The 20,385-nt window shown below is 42.9% G+C and overlaps 2 protein-coding genes across 5 annotated transcripts; one reads left to right on the top strand and one right to left on the bottom strand.

The window, feature by feature from the left end:
• The first annotated feature begins 2,022 nt into the window (after positions 1 to 2,022).
• On the top strand, positions 2,023 to 7,047 carry sytl3 (synaptotagmin-like 3). Of its 4 annotated transcripts, XM_061270402.1 has the most exons (12): positions 2,023 to 2,163; positions 2,223 to 2,438; positions 2,518 to 2,585; positions 2,673 to 2,724; positions 2,797 to 2,863; positions 2,949 to 3,018; positions 3,250 to 3,362; positions 3,445 to 3,567; positions 3,647 to 3,816; positions 3,900 to 3,996; positions 4,156 to 4,326; positions 4,725 to 7,047. In XM_061270402.1, the coding sequence occupies exons 1-12, from the start codon at positions 2,066 to 2,068 to the stop codon at positions 4,770 to 4,772; spliced, it is 1,293 nt and encodes a 430-aa protein (XP_061126386.1). In that variant the 5' UTR covers positions 2,023 to 2,065; the 3' UTR covers positions 4,773 to 7,047. The 4 variants fall into 4 exon arrangements, with proteins under 4 accessions (XP_061126386.1, XP_061126384.1, XP_061126385.1 ...); XM_061270400.1 differs by having other exon boundaries at positions 2,518 to 2,724; XM_061270401.1 differs by having other exon boundaries at positions 2,518 to 2,724; positions 4,432 to 7,047.
• On the bottom strand, positions 6,698 to 20,105 carry ezrb (ezrin b). The gene is made up of 13 exons (XM_061270399.1): positions 19,912 to 20,105; positions 17,529 to 17,612; positions 12,515 to 12,610; positions 11,665 to 11,939; positions 10,865 to 10,948; positions 10,644 to 10,790; positions 9,419 to 9,515; positions 9,133 to 9,296; positions 8,634 to 8,764; positions 8,367 to 8,527; positions 8,187 to 8,279; positions 7,585 to 8,094; positions 6,698 to 7,422 (listed from the first exon to the last, which is right to left on the bottom strand). Exons 1-13 carry the CDS (start codon positions 19,921 to 19,923, stop codon positions 7,258 to 7,260), a joined length of 2,019 nt encoding a protein of 672 aa, XP_061126383.1. The 5' UTR covers positions 19,924 to 20,105; the 3' UTR covers positions 6,698 to 7,257.
• Positions 20,106 to 20,385: the final 280 nt, after the last annotated feature.

Raw genomic sequence — 20,385 nt, 5'->3', positions numbered from 1 at the left:
AGAGTCTATGTGGCCGGTCCATTTCAGGTCCCGAGAGATTGTGGTTCCCAGGAACTTGAAGGTGTCTGTGGGGAGAATAGTATTACTGCGGATAGTGAGGGGTAAAAGTGGTGAAGTGTCTCGCCTGAAGTCCATTGTCAGCTCCACGGTCTTGAGCGGGTTCAGCTCCAGGTGGTTTTGGCTGCACCAGTGGACCAGCCGCTCCACAATCTTGTCTGTACGCATTCTCATCCCCGTCCTGGATCAGTCCGATGAGAGTAGTGTCGTCTGCATACTTCAGGAGCTTCACAGGAGAGTCACCTGAGGAGAGATCATTGGTGTGGAAAGAGAAGAGCAGTGGGGAGAGGACGCACCCCTGAGGGGCTCCAGTATTGGTGGTCCGGGTGTCAGATGTGATGCCCCCCAGCCTCACACGCTGTCTCCTGTTGGTCAGGAAGCTGGTGATCCACTGACAGGTGGAGGCAGGCACCGCAAGCTGGATGAGCTTCTGTTGGAGGATGTCAGGAGCGATGGTGTTGAACGGCGAGCTGAAGTCCACGAACAGGATCCTTGCGTACGTTCCTGGGGTGTCCAGATGGTGCAGGATGTAGTGCAGTCCCATGTTGACCGCATCATCCACTGACCTGTTAAACTTCTAGAAGCCAAGTTCCTACCCAATTTCTGTTGCAAAAAAATGTGAAGACTGTATCAGTGCATGTGCATGGGTTCACTGGTTGTCTTGTGCCATTTGACCACTTTGTGTTTTATTTTCATTAGATCAGGGGTCTCAAACTCCAGTCCTCGGGGGCCTCATTCTTACATCTTTCCCAAGTTTCCCTCGTTAAACACACCTGATTCAATTATCAGGCTCCTGCAGAACGTGAGGATGAACTGATCATTTGAATCAGGTGTGTTTAATTAGGGAAACTTGGAAAACATGTAGGAATGCGGCCCCCGAGGACTGGAGTTTGAGACCCCTGCATTAGATGTAAATGAATATATTTGTGACACTAAATAACTTGATAAAGCTTTTATAAAGTTTTTATAGAACACAAGTGTTCTTGTGGAGCACCAACTACTGGCAAAGAAGACTTAAACAATATCAGATTTTATTTATTTATGTATTTATTTATTTATCCTTTAATTCATTTAGTTAGTTTGCATGATACTGTAATACTTTACAGCTGGTCTCGGGATCCTTCAATGCCTTGAAAAAAGGCCAGTATAAAATGCATTTGCGTGTCGAGGTAAGACTCTGACACTGAAATTGGCGGAAGGAAAACAAACCCAGGAAGCATTCATCACACATTGCAACAGAAAAAAAAGGAAGGGAAATGTGTGAAGGCAACAACGACATCTCCATGCTGGGCCAGAAGGTAAGCACTTGTACTTTGTACCATTTAAATTTGGTTTCATGACTATGATTATACGTTTGAGGAGTGATTTTGTCATTTTGTGGTAGTTTGATGACGCCTCATTTCACAGATGTGTGCAGCCAAGCCCTAGAAGACAACTGTGAGAGTTGACTGACATTCAGGCTGTGGTGATTATTGTGGCTTCTTTTTAGGGGGGCTTGCAGGAAATTCAGCTGAGGGTTAGGAAACATGTCAGCTCCCTCATATATTTCCGATTACACTGACTTTATCGTCAATGTGGGCTGCTCGGACGGTTTCCCATTAAAAATGAAACCAAACTAGGAAGCAGAGCTATCAATAATGCAAAGTTTGACAGTTGCTTTGGCCCCGCAGACTTGCTCTCGCTGCCAGGAGAGGTTCAATAGATGTCAAAGTGATTTCAAGAGAAGCTGATGATGAGGCAAAATGGATTTTGACAGTGACCTGAGCGAGACCATGGAAAGACTTGCAGGTGCCTTACTAAATATTTTTTACAAAATTGGTTTGGAATGGAAAACAGTAGCAGGATGTGAAGTCTATCTGGTTATGACGTGGAGAGCGGCGGAGGAGATAACCTTTACATGTGCCACTTCTTGAATCTTTCAGCTCCAGATGACGACGAGTTCTAAGAGGCGTCCGGTGTAGAGCAGGGAAAGTAACACATCATCCGGAGTGGAGGCGTTCATTTGAAGATGGATTTAAGTTTGCTTGAAGATCTGGAGAGGGCGAGCATCTTGCAAGTACTTCGGAGAGATAAACTGTTGCGTACAATGGAAGACGACAGGATCAAGTGAGTGACATCATAAATTCACCTTTCTGTGACGATTCTTATGACGGTCGTCAACACAGGAGGATGAAATTGCAGCTGCAGGAACTTCGAAGAAGAGGCACAAAGAACGAGTCCAGGGAGTACGGCGAGTGGACGTGCGCCCGCTGCCAGACGCCACTGGGAAAGTTCTGCAACAGGGGCGCCGTCTGCCGCGGGTGCAGCCATCGAATCTGCAGCCGCTGTCGTGTGAGCGTGAGGGAAGTGGGGTGGAAGTGTACAGTCTGCTATGCTTACAGGTAGTCTGCGTTGAACTCGGTGTGATTCAGATTTAGTGCAAACTGATGGAACAATGATTTGCTTGTTCCGTTATTGCAGAGAAGTCAAGATCCGGTCCGGAGACTGGTTTTTAGAGGAAAAATCAAAAAAGATTCCGGCTACAACAGGTTTGTTTGCATTCATGAATCAATTTTTTGACTCAAATGACTCAACTACCGAACGCACAATGGAAGATTGCTTTCTCTGCTGCACAGGCAAATATGAGACAGTTGGGGAGAAATTGTTAAACTCCTTCAATGTGCTAAGGTATCTTTGACTCACTTTTTGTGTGTGCATGTGTGCGTGCATCCATTTAACACTTATGATATTTTTGCAAAGTCACATAGCAATCGTGGCGCCGACTCCGCCAGCCTCCTCGGGATTTGACTTTGTGGGCAGATCAGAGGTAAAATACATACTCAAATTTTTCAGTCTGAATGCAAATAATATGAACCGCTGTTCATAATTTGTTTGTGTTTGTGTCTCAACAGAATTCCAACAAGGTTAGCGTTTTCCCCAAATCAATGGAAGATCTGTTTTCATTCACCGATAATTTTAGAAGTAAGTAATGAGTAGAAGTCAATATAATGAGTCATCAATCAGAATAGATTCTTTTTTTTTTTTTTTTTTTATGAAAGTTCCGTTTTAAATGTAACACGTCCTCACGATACGACTCAGCCAAGAAAATGTGTCTCTTATTGAAGCCCGAATTACATCAGGTGTGACAGCAAAAGTGTTGCGCAAAATCCTGTGACACCACCGAGGTGCTCTGATAGCTCTCGTTGTTTGCAGAGATGTCTTTATCTCAAAACAACGTGACAACCGACCTGCTAAACATCAACCAACATTTGTACTACAGCACTCAGAAGAGCCTCTCTGATACTGACATCAGCAATTCTGTCAAAGTAAGGAAATATGGCCTCACCCAAATGCCAGTAAATCTACTCTTTACACTTAATAACACTATTATACGCATTTTCCAATCAGCTCTACCATGGCCCGAGTCTTCCAAACCTGTTCAACAGAAGCAAAGATAGCGAGCAGGAGGGCTGCTCCACCGGAGCCGAAGAAGAAACCTCCAATAGTTCGGAAAACTCAGAAGGAAAGCAAGTGCGTATGAGCTAACATATTTAATCACCACTTGATCTTTCTGTTTTTCTTCATGTAAATTTTGTTTTTCTTCCCTCAGGGCAGTTACAGCAGCATCAGCACAGAGTTCAGCCTCCTTGAGGGCATCAGTGCCGGTGGGGACGTGGAACTGGCGTTGGCCTACAAGACCCACACCTCCTGTCTGGAGATCACAGTGGGAGCATGCCGCAACTTACCCCACGGAGACACCGGGAAGAAGAGGTGTCACCCGTAAGGAGAAATCAGGATGCATCTGCTGACTGCTTTGAATCCAAATAAATCAAAGTAAAATATTGCACAATGTCCACGTGTAGGTACGTCAAACTCTACATGATGCCACCCAAGAGTGACAAACGCAAGACGACGGTCAAGAGAAACACTGTCCACCCGGTCTATAATGAGCTTTTTCAAGTAAGGCTTCACCCTCGAGGGAAAACGTTGTAAAGAGAACAAAGGGAATAAAGGAGTAATTATGAGGAATAAAAAAAAAGGAAAGTAAAAACAATAAATAAATACATTTGTGGGACTTTTGGCATTTACGCAACATGTTTTTGTTTTTTTTCCTCACAGTTTCACATAGAGCGTCACCTACTGACTTTGAAGAGATTGCAGGCCTCTGTGTGGCATTCGGGGTCCCTGCACAGAAAAGTTTTTCTGGGTGAGGTCCTCATCCCGCTGGATGGTTTTCAGTTTGAAGACCAAGACTTCCAGCACTTCAACTGGTACCCGCTTTGTCCACAGGTAAAAACACACAAAACATTTCATCAGGACCGTCACTGAGAATGGAAGATATAGATGAATAAATAAAAGTTCCAAAATGTTCCATGATGGCTTATGTGTCCACAGCTGAGTGTAAATGTCCAGAGAGGGGCGCTGTACAACTGAATTGAAGCGACCCACTGTCCAGAGTTCAGCAGTCTGCAACCCCCATAATTTTAGCAGATAATTCAACAACTGCACTTGTATTGGAATCCAAAATGCATGCATGAGCATCAGTGCCGGCTCTACGCAGGGGCAAGAGGGGGCAACGGCCCTTCAAACAGATGTCCTGCCCCCTCGATTCAAACTTATAGAAGTGAAAAATCCGCTGATAGAAACACACGTTAATCAGCCCCCTCTCTTCTCTCATGTCGGTGCAGTGTCCTCCCTCACACAGCCTGCTGTCAGGACTCCGCGCCCCTCCGTAAACATCCAATCACTGTGAGTATGCAAATGAGGCAAGACGCAGCCAGAGAGTGTCAAGTTACAGTCAACGAGTTAGGAGTTGGAAGAAGCAGTAAAAACTCCACTAAACTCGTCGTAGCAACCCGTGATATAACTAATGATTAACGACAGAGGCGTAGCCAAGCCGGGACTCCCTGCGCCCCGGTTGAAAAAAATCGAGCTTTTTCGATTCTTCATTTTCATGCCGTTTTTTTCTTTCGGTCTTGCGCGAATGTGCTTGCGCTATTCTATGTTATCCATTCACCGTTTGCCTCCCTGACCCGGATGTTGTTTTAGCGATCAGCGAACGGCGTCGGTGATGTTAGATTTTTTTTCATGTGGGCGTGCGCCCCTACTGGAAAAATTCCTGGCTACGCCTCTGATTAACGACAACTCAAATAATCGTTAATATAACATTCATAATATATGTCCACCCCCCACCCTGAGAGATTGCCACCTTATTGTGGTCAGGGGGTTTGCGTGCCTCAGTGACCGGAAGAGCAATACCAGCAGAAGCTTTAATCTTCAGGTGGGACACCCAAGCTGGACAGGTCTTAGTGTAGAGGCCTGACAGAGTGCAATCCACTTCTCCAGGTTGAGATCTGGACACACGGCTAACAACTGCCGTGAAGAAAACACTAACAGTGTAAATGTAAATGTGTAAAAAAGAACATGCCCCCTTCACATTTCTGACTGCCCCCTTCACATTTCTGGCTGCCCCCTCTCATGTGCATTCCTAGAACCGGCCCTGATGAGCATATTTATATGTGAGCATAAATTACATATTTAATAATTTCATTGATTATATTTATTCATATTTATGCCAAATAAGGTACTACCTATTTGCACTTTCACCACAATAGTACTAGTATAACAGCCGGCACCTCATCCACTCGGTATTCAGATCGGCTCCCGAACACTTTTGAAGACGTCACGCTATATGATTGGCTGAAAAGACTGTGCTTGGTCTGTTTTGCGGAAATGGGATTGTCTTTCAAACGTGGACGATTTTTGCAAAGACGACTTCTGAAACAATGTACAGTCGGTGATTATTTGATTTGTTGCTTGTGACATTTGATTACGATTTGTATTTTCTAATATTGTTTTGATAAGCTTTTGTCGAAAATATCCTGACGTTATCAAACACCGGTCCGTGAAACTATTGTCTGACAAAAATCCGGTCCGTGGTGCTAAAAATGTTGGGGATCGCTGAACTAGAGGACCTAAGCCTCATAAAGATGCGCCTAGCTTGTGCATACAGAGTTTAAAAATAAATCACTCGAAACGCATTGCAGCTAGTTACCGGAAGACTCAAGCCGGATGCGTAGGACAATAGTCTTCAAGCGTCGCGTTGTCGCCGTCTATTGGTCAATTTGTGAAATGCCGTCGGTGACAACTGGAAATCCTAAATTGACGGTCCGGTTTTTCCATGTGTCTCGTGCTACGATGTTAAATTTTTGTTGTCGAAATAAATATTGAAAATCAAACTGTTAGACTTTTTTTACTCGTTCCGGACAACAAACGAGAAAATGAAGGAGTCTTCTAACTTGTGTGGATTTGTTTTGAAGTGGATTTGTTTTGAAGCGAAAATTAAATAAGCAGTCGTTTAATATCTGCTTTCAAAATAAATATCTAATGACCAAGAGAGACACGGACCCTGAGCATTGCGCATTGCACTTATGTCTGACAAAGCGTTTTCATTGGATGTCATCGAATGCGCAGGTGTCCAAGAATGCCGCACAAAGAACTCTCTCTCAGCCTGTGAAACATACGTTCCACCTCTGGTTTCTACAAACGCAAAAAAATCCTGTAGGAGTGGTGATGTCATGCAATCACAATCCTGCTCACGAGTGAAATGCTCAAAACCAAAAAATACTTTACCTTACCATGAAAGTGTCATCACAAACACTTTAGTGTGTAATCATATATATTTATTGGCAATATGTCTCAAATACAGAGATATTTCCGCGACCAAGGTGAAACCAAAGTGGCCTCATCAAGGTGAATCCAAAGTGGCCTCCTGATGAAACTACAGCACTCAGATCAAGCTCAAGGAGGACACTCAAAAACAGCATTCTGCGTTTTAAAAGTTACATTCACCATGATGCTTCTACTAGCATGGACATTAAGGCACAAGCACAAGTTTTAAGTGGCGACACTGATCTAAAGACAAAAATAAGGCTCATCCTTGATCTGAGACTAAAAGCAGGTAACATAAGACATTGACATTATTTTAGTCACTATATAATATTTAGTTTTCATCGTGAGCAAAAATATACAAATGAAGATGAAACACCCTTTTTAATGTCCCGTTTACTCTATAAATATTAAACTACGCATACATTTAAACGAGTGTAGAGCCATCTAGTGTTGTGCATAGACACAATGTGCCAGCCCTTTCTGAGAGGTTACTTGGAATCATTTTCTTTCTACACTAATGACACAATTTTAAAAGGGCAGGTGTCTTCCTTATAAAGCCTCAAACTCATCAATCCTTTGCTTGGTGTTGCCTTGCCGGATCTGCCGCAGGGTTTTGTATTTGTCTCGTCCTTCCCGCACGTTGGCCGAGTGGAGGAGGTCGTTCTGGGTGTTCTTGGACTCGTCACGCGCTTGGGCCAACTCGGCGGTCAAATCCTGAAGAAGACACAGCAAGGGAATGAGACAAGATGTTTGCCAATGAAATCTTTTTCATTTTTTTCACACTACTTTAAATAACTTGGTTTTAAAACTCGAATGTGGCCATAGAGCACAAACATTTGGCGGCCTCTGATGTATGAGGACATTTCCTGTAGTTACCCTGAGCTGTTTCTGCACACGCTCATTCTTCTGGGCCTCTGTCCGTCGATCCTCCTCCCTGCGGTGATTGTTTTGGACGCTGTCATTGTGCAGGTCGGCACTGTGCATGCTGCTGTTCTCCTCGTCTTCGCTGTTGTCGTCAAAGTTGTACATAGAGAGAGGGGGAGGCGGCGGCAGCGGCATTTCCATTGGTGTTTCCATCGGCATCTGCCTCAGCGTTTGCAAAGGCGTCGGCCTTAGCGTCTGCATTGGCGTTTGCATTGGCGTTTGCATTGGCGTTTGTATTGGCGTTTGCATTGGCGTTTGCATTGGCGTCTGCATTGGCGTCTGCATTGGCATTTGTATCGGCGTCGACATCGATGTGTGCATCGGCGTCATCATCGGCGCCATCATCGGCGCCATCATTGGCGCCATCATCGGCATCTGCATCGGCAGCACTGGTGGGGCCGCCAGCCTCACCTTCTCTAACTCCTGCTTGGTCTTAATCAGATCATCCTGGGCCTCCTTGGCCTGGTGAGAAACACAAATATGCTGTTTTCTTCTAAGACGTCCTTTGATTTTCTTTTTTTCATCCGCTCCCCCAAGTCCCCAAGTGTTCTCACCCTGAGCTGCCATGAGTCCACCTCATTCTCCTTGCGTTTCCTGGCCTCCTCCAGCAGAGTGATTCTGCTCGTGTGCTCCTTCAGCTCTGAGGCCTAACACAAAACATGACTAATTGTTCACAAATGTGACATTGGTGGACCATCCCTAATACTAATAAATACAAAAAAAAAAGCACTGACCAGCTGTTCCTGACTAATCTTCTGATTTTCAGATTGGCGAGCCAGCGCTTCTTTAGCCAGCAGGGCTGCCTGACGTTCCGCCTCCAGACGAGCCGCCTCCTCTTCAGCTTTCAAACGCTCCTTCTCCAGCATCATGGCTCTCTGCGTCTGCGCCTGAAGATCTGAAATATAGACGGGTATAATTGTTAGCTCTGTTATGACATTAAGCAATCTCATGAGCATTCAGTTAATGACAGAGCAAAGTAATTGTGACCACTTTTTCCATACCTTGCTCTACCTTCTTGGTCTTCTCCTGATACTGGTAGAGCTTCATCATAATATCCTTCTTCTCCCGCTCCATCTGCTCCTTCTCCTTCTCGATGGCCTCCCTCTTCCTCTTCTCTTTTTCCAACTGGGCCCTGCAGATAAGCATTAGCAATTAGCTAACAAAGATACATGACAGACGGACAAATAATAGTCAACGGGTGCTTTCGCTTTTGTACACTGTTGAGTTTTACAATAACAAGGGGATCAGCCTGTGCCAAGTCAGCTACGGTCTTAATGGTCTAATGGCTTTAATATGCAACATGGAGAGACATTTTGAGACTTGTTGATGATACATGGAAAAATCTGCAGATTAAAATTTTGATCTTCTGTGCCAAACTGTGCTAAGAGGGAGAATTTACGTACAAGAAATGTGTAATGATTACCTCGCAGCGGTGAAAATTTGGGCTCAAGTTATACACTTAGATTTTCACATATTTGAACTGAGATAACAACAACATACTTCTCCTTCTGTTTCTGCATCTTCTCCTCTCTCGCCTGCGTCTTCATCTGCTGCACCTCAATGGAGTCCGGCTTGCGTCGATTCATGTAGAGTTCATGGTTGCCCATGCACAGCTGAAGGATGCGTTTGTTTAAGCGTAGTCTCGGGGAATAGAACACAAAGTCCTGAAAACGAACCGAGAATAAATAATGTGGAGTCAACCTCAAATTGCTACGTTACAAATTTAATACAGGGGACAAGCACGTTGGAGCATCAACATGCATAAAAGACTAGAAGATTTACTCACCGGTGATTTTTTGTCGATGGGTTTGATGGTGAACTTTTTGTCATTGAAGGAAACATTTTTGATTTCACTCCATGGGAAGCCGATTTTTGGTGTCAGTCTGATGGAGCAAAACACACAAATGTGGAAAGCCGCGGAAAAGAATCCAACCTCCTGCTTAGTCACAAAAAAATACTGTTTCCACTGTCCGATGGATTATTTCAAGGTGTGGATGTTTTCTTGTGCCGGTTTCAGCAGAGCATGACGTTTGCTATGTTGTAATGAGACCAACAAGCACCTCGTGGTGAAACTCATGTTTGAACTTACACTGCCTAAACTGGAATTTATTGTATTTGCTTTCGCTGACACATGCTTGTGGAATTGAGACAACAATGTGGAAGTAATTTCAGAGCGCCGTGACGGGACGGATCTTTGCGTTGTAGAGTTTGCTTACGGATGAATTCAAAGGATATCTTGTGCCAATCAGTAAAAATCACAAAAAACGACGTGTGATTAGCTTATCGTGTAAAATTAAACCATTGTGATGGATGAAACATGAAAATGAAGGAAAGCAGGTTGGTAAAGAGTTTGACAACTGAACAAGATGCCTTGGCTGTGCGCTTTGTGGGCCAGCCGCCCTCATTGAAGAGACGCTGTTGTAGGTTAGCCCCACATTCTTAAGTGCCGCACAGCTTGAAAAACCAGTTGGCGTAACCATAGTTACGGCAGAGGACACCGCAGAAGACAAGCTTCTGTCGATCGCTAGGTTTACAAAAAACAAAGCTTGGTGCCTCAAAATGGCCTGTTTGTCATTAGTACCATCCAATTTTCTGTACCGCTTTGACCCCACGGGGGTTGCGGGCGTGCTGGAGCCTATCCCACCGGCAATCGGGCAGTAGGCGGGGGACACCCTGAACCGGTTGCCAGCCAATTGCAGGGCACACAGAGACAAACAACCATCCGCACTCGTACTCACACCTAGGGGCAATTTAGAGTCGCCAATTGGCCAATCAAGCATGTTTTTGGGGATGTGGGAGGAAACCGGAGTGGCCGGAGACAACCCACGCGGGCTCGGGGAGAACATCCACACAGGGAGGGTCGGAGGGTGGAATCGAACCGGGACCCTCCCAACTGTGAGGCGGACGTGCTAACCAGTGCGACATCAAGCCGCCTTCATTAGTGTTATGGAAATTAAAATTTATTTAAACAACACAATTCCTGCTGTAACCAAGTTGTCAGTTCAACTTACTTGTCATCCTTCTCATAAATATTCAGTCCCAAAGCATCCACTCCCAGCCACAACAGCGTTCCCTTCTTATTCTTGATGTCAAAGTAGTTGACGCCATACATCTCGAGGTCCTGAGCGATCTTCAGATACTCCATCATGGCATCCTCCCTGTTGGAACGTGCTCAGGTTTAGCACACCCATGTCACCACGTATAATGACATACAAACCACACATGGACTCACTTGAGCATCCCACGATGCTCCTCATGCCACACCTGAATCCTCTCCTCCCACTGTTCTTGTGATAACTTGTGCTGATCCACCACTCTGCAAAAACAGACATTAACTCAATTGAAGTGTTGTAAAGCTCCGCCTCTTCTTTAACTTTGCAGGAGCCGTGCAGCATTAAGTCACCACAAGATTCAAAGTCTGGATATTTTTTGGCTAATAATTAGTGAAAGAGGTTCAGTGAGATTCAAAGATACCTCGAATGCTTGAATGCATTAGAAACGTCTCAGCCTTGAAGGATAGCACATGCAGTTTCATTTCCGCTTATGAACTTGCTTAGTCAACATATTGTTATATTATTATGATTATTAAAAAGCAAGCATTTTAGAGATGTGAGGACCTGACAGCGACAGTGCAAGCCTTTTAGAGATGTGAGGACCTGACAGCGACAGTACTGAAGTTATATTCTTTCAAAATGATGCAAAAGCTTACAATTCCTCAAAACAGTTTTTTAATCATCCACCTATAACTATAGCTTCCACCTTATCAAAGCTGCATGGGTGCAACTCAGAAACTGAGATAACAGTACAGAAAACATGCTTCATACATAACCGTTTTGCTTTCTTTCTTTTTTTTTTGTGGTTGCCAAGGAGGACATCGTCAATTCCTTAGGGGCAGGTTCAACCAGACTAGTGGCCTACTGGCGCTGTGTGCAATTTTGAGTATCGTATATAAATAACTGACATATTACCTTCCAAACCGAACAACTTCAGTGCCTTACATCAAATAAACACAATTTTTTGGTTTTTCTTTACCTGCGAGGGAGTAGCCGTTCAGAAAGGAGGTATCCCGGTTGGTGGGTTTCTCTATCATAATCTCCATACTTGGCTTGAACAGAGTAGGACGCCAGCAGCACGGCCGTTTCCGGCGGACAGTAAACCTGGTCGCTCAGGATGCCCTCTCTCACTTGCATGAAGAAAAGCTTCTGAGTGATCTCCTGAATGAGCTCCTCATTGACTTCCTCGGGAAAGTACTTGGCCCGAAAATTAAACTGCAGCGGGTTTGTCTTCCTCACGTCCTGTTGTAACACCTGACAAGGAATTACAAATACACTTCAAATGTTTTCAGAGTGAGCCAGTCAGGTTCTGTTTAGTTGCTGAAATGAAAATATTAAACGAGACTGTTTCATATCTAAGCAAATAAAGGTAAAATATTATCAGAATTATTTTCAAATTATTCCGTTTTGCAATTGGCTGTAAATGTTGGCTTTTTCTATCATGTGCCAGACTTCATTTATCTGATTTACAAATTAGCCTGAATTATGATCAACTCCAGGAATCCAGTGGCAAAGAGTTTAGCACTGTTTACTACACAACCGAAAGTAGTTCTGGCTCAGGAAGAGTTTACGCTCCAGCTGAACACACAATAATCGCCTTAAGCAACAAGTAAAATATACAGAGAAACCAATGCGGTCTGGTTCAGATATCTGTGGAGGGAGCCACTAAGCACGATTGAGAATATCAATGGATGGCATGTACTGGATATTTTATCATGGTGAAACACAAACATTGCATCATCGAGACTACTGTGCCCATGAGGGAATGCATTCTTCTATTGTCTGATTGAAGTGTTGCATTTCATCATTGTCTTTTAAACCCATCTCACCTTTTTTTCCAGTTTCAGCCAAGTTGAATAGTCTTTTCCATCTATATACTGGAGTCCAAAGTACCAGAGCTCACGTAATCCGATTGTTTTCACCACCTGTGGATAATGATAAAAGAAAAGGAATTTGAATGGAATACAAAACTTTTCAAAACATAATGGCGTAAACAAGAAACATAATTTTGATGAATCCAATTGGAGTGGTTAAGAATTTCTAAAATCTCACTAGTCCTGACTTGATGACTATGATGATTTTCGGGCTTGGCTAACAAGCCTTTGACAGCTTTCATAAATTGCCTGCTGTCACTGTCAAATTGACTTCGAACTCATTTAAAGATACTCCGCTCAAAATACTAATCTCAAAATGCAAATGAGCTTTAAGCGGCAGGTTGAAATGGCAACTAACAAATTCATTCAAACTCTGTGACCGATTTTTTTACTTTTTTTTTTTTTTTACATTACCGCTCAAGGCCAAATGAGATGAGCTACAGGGTGTGGAGGGGAGTGGCAGGCTGTCTTTGGTATGACAGATTCTACGTTTGTGATTGCCAATAATCACCAAGGCCTGACAAAAACGGGTTTACGAGTGTTGCTCAGCAGACTGCTCGCTTGCTGGGGTCAGCGCAGCTACTTACAGTGCCTTGCGAAAGTATTCGGCCCCCTTGAACCTTTCAACATTTTGCGACATTTCAGGCTTCAAACATAAAGATATAAAATTTTAATTTTTTGTCAAGAATCAACAACAAGTGGGACACAATCGTGAAGTGGAACGAAATTGATTGGATAATTTAAACCTTTTTAACAAATAAAAAACTGAAAAGTGGGGCGTGCAATATTATTCGGCCCCCTTGCGCTAATAGTTTGTAGCGCCACCTTTTGCTGCAATTACAGCTGCAAGTCGCTTGGGGTATGTCTCTATCGGTTTTGCACATCGAGAGACTGGAATTCTTGCCCATTCGTCCTTGCAAAACAGCTCGAGCTCAGTGAGATTGGATGGAGAGCGTTTGTGAACAGCAGTCTTCAGCTCTTTCCACAGATTCTCGATTGGATTCAAGTCTGGACTTTGACTTGGCCATTCTAACACCTGGATACGTCTATTTGTGAACCATTCCATTGTAGATTTGGCTTTATGTTTTGGATCATTGTCCTGTTGGAAGATAAATCTCCGTCCCAGTCTCAGGTCTTTTGCAGACTCCAACAGGTTTTCTTCCAGAATGGTCCTGTATTTGGCTCCATCCATCTTTCCATCAATTTTAGCCATCTTCCCTGTCCCTGCTGAAGAAAAGCAGGTCTAAACCATGATGCTGCCACCACCATGTTTGACAGTGGGGATGGTGCGTTCAGGGTGATGAGCTGTGTTGCTTTTACGCCAAACATATCGTTTTGCATTGTGGCCAAAAAGTTCGATTTTGGTTTCATCTGACCAGAGCACCTTCTTCCACGTTTGGTGTCTCCCAGGTGGCTTGTGGCAAACTTTAAACGAGACTTTGTATGGATATCTTTGAGAAATGGCTTTCTTCTTGCCACTCTTCCATAAAGGCCAGATTTGTGCAGTGCACGACTGATTGTTGTCCTATGGACAGACTCTCCCACCTCAGCTGTAGTTATCTGCATTTAATTCAGAGTGACCATGGGCCTCTTGGCTGCATCTCTGATCAGTCTTCTTGTTTGAGATGAAAGTTTGGAGGGACAGCCGGGTCTTGGTAGATTTGCAGTAGGGATGCACCGAAATAAAGATTCTTGGCCGAAACCGAAAACCAAAAATGAGGAAACCAAGGCCGAAAACCGAAACCCCGAAAGAAATGATTGTCAGTTATTAGAACCACAGCATTTATGGATTTATTTATATTATATATTATGTTATTATCTTTATAATATTAATATTATTATCTTATATTATATTATTCATATTTATTTACCGTATTTTCCGCCCTATTAGGCGCACCGGGGTATAAGGCGCACCTTCAATGAACGGCCCATTTTAAAACTTTGTCCATATATAAGGCGCACCGGCCTATAAGGCGCATAAAATAGAAGCTTTACTGCAACAAACTGAGGTTTACTAGGGTTGCGGTATGCACCCACTAGCCAATAACCAACGAGCCCTCTGTAAACAATCTCGTTTCTCAAACAATCTCCTATAAAATGATTGGAACTGACTAAAGTTCAATCTAACGCATTGGTACTACTTACCTATGTTTCCCTTCCATATCGATCCGTAGATTTACTCGAAACATGAACAGAGCGGCCTATTTTGACATGAAATAGCCTCGCGCGTATAGCAGCTATCGTTATAGCATTAGCCATCCGCAAAAACCCATGACCCTCAGCTCGCAATCTCCCATGAGCCTCAGCAAATTGTAAACAATCGCGTTTCTCAAACGAGCTCCTATAAAATGATCAGAACTGACTAAAGTTCGATCTAACGCATTGGTACTACTTACCTATGTTTCCCTTCCATATCGAGCCGTAGATTTACTCGAAACATTAACGGAGCAGCCTATTTTGAAATGAAATAGCCTCGTGGGTACAACGGCTATTCGGTGACGCCCCCTGACTACAGTTACCGTAATGCTGGGAAGCGATGCGACCTTGTAATTTACTAGTCGTACTAAAACATTTCGGCAGAGCACTGTGTACAACCAGTATGGATCAACAAATTCATCACTTGATCCATATATAAGGCGCACCGGACTATAAGGCGCACTGTTTACTTTTGATAAAAATTTAGGTTTTTAGGTGCGCCTTTTAGGGCGGAAAATACGGTATATATTTATTTATATAGCATTTATTTTCAGCATTGCATGTTTTGCAAATCGCTATTCGTGGGTCTTTCTCTGAGATAGTGAAATCAGTCCACACCGCAGACGTGCTGCTGCACTGTTTGCTCACGTCATCACAAGTTTCGGCTGTGTTGTTTCGGTGATTTAGGTCTTTCGGCCAAAAACCGAAAATGCACTTTTGGGTCATTTTCGGCCAAAAATGTTCGGTGGCCGAATTTTCGGTGCATCCCTAATTTGCAGTGGTCTGATACTCCTTCCATTTCAATATAATTGCTTGCACAGTGCTCCTTGAGATGTTTAAATCTTGGGAAATCTTTTTGTATCCAAATCCGGCTTTAAACTTCTCCACAATAGTATCTCGGACCTGCTTGGTGTGTTCCTTTGTCTTCATGGTTTTCTCTGTGCTTTAAACAGAACCCTGAGACTATCAAATAGCAGGCACATTTATACGGAGACTTGATTACACATAGTTGCATTCTATTTATCATCATCAGTCATTTAGGACAACATTGGATCATTCAAAGATCCTCACTGAGCTTCTGGAGTGAGTTTGCTGCACTGAAAGTAAAGGGGCCGAATAATATTGCACCCCCCACTTTTCAGTTTTTTATTTGTTAAAAAAGTTTAAATTATCCAATCAATTTCGTTCCACTTCACGATTGTGTCCCACTTGTTGATTCTTGACAAAAAATTAAAATTTTATATCTTTATGTTTGAAGCCTGAAATGTGGCGAAATGTTGAAAGGTTCAAGGGGGCCGAATACTTTCGCAAGGCACTGTAGTGCCTGCCGGTGTGAGACGACATTAAGATGATTATACACGTCAACGTGCACCTATGCTACATATCAACTGGGCTAACCTGATGTCGTTGCTCAAAGCGCAATGACGCATTTAGTGCAAGTCATTGAATTAAAATATTTTTTAAAGAATTAAAAAAAATAACTTCGGCCACCTCTCTTTCTCCTTTGTCATATTTATCCTTCCACTTTTGCACTCAACTCAATCACTACAGTGCATGCTGCAAATGTATTTGACTACTTATTTGATTATTATGACTTCAATTTCTCTAGCTTTCTTGGTATGTTGCCAACCGAGGTGTTCTAGCACAACTGAGCTGAAAATAAGTAAACAATCAAAGCGGCTATTATTTGTGGCACACCCATCCGAGAGCAAGTCGCAACCAATCATTGTTGCAATGACAAAAATATTTATGAGCTAACTGCACATTGTAGAAACTTTGAGAATGTCTGTAGGTCTCTTTGGCCGCATTTATGCTCCGATGGAATTTGATTTGATAAAAACATTTTCTCGACAAATCTTGAGATGAAGGGTTGGTCCAAAACATATGTAGAAATTGGCTACACTAGCTATTGAAAAACGAGTTTTACAGGAAGCGTCTAACTCTTAGACTCTAAGACAATGCCTTTCTTTCGCTGAAGCTGTCACACAGCACCAAACAAGTTCACTGTAATGACTGTTAGCTGGGCTTGCGGGATGTGTTTTAAAATTTCAAACCTTGTAGACCATACATGCTAAGTCACATACCGTTTTTTTTCCATGTATAATGCGCAAAATTTAACTAATTTATTGTCCTAAAATCTGGGGTGCGCATTATACATGGGTACAAAAAAAAAAAAAAAGATTTTTTTTTTTTTTTTAAAATCCGGATATCATACGGAGGCCGCCATTACACATGCGCTTTCTTCTCTGCTGTTCACTTCAAACACGCTCCATACGAACACAATGCTCTCGTATCAGACGCTTGCTCGATCACCTGCTCGTTTGCTGTCACAATGTACCCTACACAAATCCTTAACATTTCTTCGCTATTGAGTTTGCTAGCGCATGCGCAGTGATACTGACCGGCAGAATAACATCCGGTTGTTCCCAAAGATGATCTTTTTTCTGAAATAATTTTACGTTCACGGACTTAAGTAGGAGTCAAAATTTGGGTCCGATTTTTAGGGTGCGTATTATACATGGGGGCGCATTATACATGGAAAAAAACGGTAATTATTATACATTATAGATTATACATATGGGGAAGAAGAATGGAACCATACAAAATGAGATCAATGCAATGATTATGGTGTCAGGCGCAGATACACGTACGAAAAAACAATATTGTCCAACTAATATAAAAAAAATATATATATTTTTCAACATCTGGACTTTCTTATGTTTCAGTGGGACTTTGCATTCAATAATCTAAACGGAGATGGTGTGTAGCTTACCTGGTCAAACACAACTTTGCCGTAAGCGCTTGGCAAAATGGCAAACTCCAGCTCCGAGTCTAAGGCGTTGACGTTAATATTGACCTGTGGTGGACACACACAAGAATTGACTTTCAAGTAGAATTGTAAGTGTTTCATGCAGCTCTGTATGCATCTAAGAAAAGGGATGGGAAAGATTTACAAACTCATTACCACTCAAAGGAATGGACACAAATATGTTAGGACATGCCGTCCATATTGCTTTGGCGGCCTCTTCCATTCCCAGTCCATTGTGAGCGACCAAAACTGTAATCCACCTGCTTACAGTCAACTAACTAGTTTACATCTCGCAAGGAGGGCAAATCCAATCACAGCATCTCATCATCATGTTAGCCGGCAGGGGAGCAACAGTGTAAACTGTGACACTGCCAGGGATGATTAGAGAGAGAACTTCGTGACATGGTAAACCTTTGCCTAATGTGATGGCGCTCCCAAAGCATATATGGCTTAGGATGTCATGGGAAACTTTTGCCTAATGTGATGACGCTCTCAAAGCACATATGGCTTAGAACACTCTCAGTCCGGCATAACTTTATATGCCAGTTTTGAGTCACAGCTAAAAGGTGGTGAAATACAGCCTCTACTCAACAGCCAGACAAAGGAGCCTTTGAGCCGGAGTCTATTGCTGTAGTCTTGAGGAAGCAACGCACCCAAAACTGGTCCTAAACTCAACAAAGAAGAACGCTGTGATGAGGGAGAACAGCTCATACGTAGAAGCTTAACTGCTGTATTTGCATTTACAGCATGAGAGCACATAGAAAAACACACACAGCAGCCAGTGAAGCATGTGAATGAATGTGATGGTGGAAACCATGCAAGGGTCAGTGGAAGAAATATCACGTGGCCCGATTTTGACCATAGCAAGCAAAAAATTGCACAGCGGTCAAGTAAACATTGAGACAGTATCATGAAGAAAAAGTGACTCACTCAGGATGTCACTTTCACAGCAACGCACACAAAACCTGTTGGCCATTCCCAAACAAAGCAACAACACGCTGTGTAGCAATGACCACAACCCGTTGACATGTGTTAACATTTCACTTAGTAAGCAGGTGATATGTCCAAGAAGGTCCTCTGTATGTATTTTACCTTATGGAAATACTTTACTGCATGTAGCCCAATTTCCGTGTAGAACAATAAACACGAGTTTCTTCTAAATGCCAGCAAGAAGTTTCCAAACAGATGTTTGACTGAGCAAAGTGTAATGGCACGCCAGGGTGGGGCAAGCTAGTCAGGAGCAAAACCTGATCTGTTAGAAAACATGGGAGAACTTTGTCAGCGTTACCTCCACCGAACCATTGCCAGGAAATTGTTAATTTGAAATCCAGCACCACACGAGTAACTGTCTCTAAGCGCTATGCCAAAGAACAAGCACACCACAGAATACGTTTTTTTTAAACAATCCCATTAAATTCTCATGATCTCTTGGTTCCAGTCTATTGCTTAAATTCTAAGACTTGCAAAGTGGGCCAACTGCATCAGCATTGTACCCCTACCATAAGAAAATTTGATCACAGGCATCTCGCTTACATCATGGTTTCTTTCCCTCAAGACTGGTGGGACACTCCCATCCATGATTATGAAGAAAAGTCAGTTGGAGTGGCTGGCCTTCAAATGCAAACTAGTTACTCTACTGCAGTGCTTCTCAATTATTTCCTGTGACGCCCCCCCTAGGAAGAAGAAAACATTTTGCGCCCCCCCCCCCATGTTATTAACATTAAAGGAAAAACAAAAAATAAATAAAAAAGAAAGATCAACTTACAATAAAAAATAACTTTATTAATAACAGTGTTTTTTAGTCTGTAACAGAACAGATTCAAAGTGCTGCTGTAGAGCAAATACTCTTCCAGTGATACCGCCACCCCCACCTACTGCAGTGGATGTGTAATTACCCTTTAATCTAATACAGCCAAAAGAAAAACATGTTCCCGCGCCCCCCTTGGTATCGCACTACGCCCCCCCCCCCCCCCCCCCAGGGGGGCCCGCCCCACTATTTGAGAAGCACTGCTCTACTGTAATTATTCAATACTAATACTCTGGTTATTTACGGGTAGTACACAAACTACCTGGGGTAGATGGGGAAGTTCCTGAAATAGTCCCTGCAGTGTAAAAGCCCCTAATGCTGTACCGTGTACACAATCAATACTGTATGTTCAATTAATAGGTCTAACATAGTGTAACACACATATTAGATGTATGGAAAGTAATAAACCAGTAATATAGAAAATATATTTTAAGATCCCAAAGTAAAATTTTGTGTTATATTCTTTACCTGTGGAGAATAATTAACAAAGAAATAAAATAAAAATAAATTCAATTAAATGAAATAATTGTAATTGCTTACCGCTTTTGGCATTTTGTGTCTTTTAGTCGCCTTTCGCCCGAGAAGGGGATAATATTTGTCAGACCCCCGTGTAGTCACGGTACCTTCGTCGAGAGCGAACAAGAGTTGGAACAAGTTTGGGCCTCTTCGGTGTTACTGCAAGCCGTCTGAAGGGAACCTCCTTGCACTAGTGCGGGTGACAGTCATCGTCAACAATGAATGAGGTCCACGACTGACAAGCCCGCAATATCCAAGCAAAAGAAAAGCAGGAAACGACAAGGATTAGGTTTCAAAACAAATGTAAACGCCTATATCTAACATTTTGTAAATAGCCAATAAATGTAAGTAAATGCGATGGTTATACACTAACCGATTTTCTTACATGTTTCTTTCCACCAAATGAACAACTCTGCATGATTTGCATTGTCAATCCGTCGTCCAGTACTTTAATTGTGGTACCTAAATCCAAAAATACCGGAAGCTGTGTAATTTATG

Source organism: Syngnathus typhle, linkage group LG22, assembly GCF_033458585.1.
Source record: "Syngnathus typhle isolate RoL2023-S1 ecotype Sweden linkage group LG22, RoL_Styp_1.0, whole genome shotgun sequence".
In the NCBI taxonomy this organism is placed as follows: domain Eukaryota; kingdom Metazoa; phylum Chordata; class Actinopteri; order Syngnathiformes; family Syngnathidae; genus Syngnathus; species Syngnathus typhle.
This window is presented reverse-complemented; position numbering and strand designations above follow the sequence as displayed.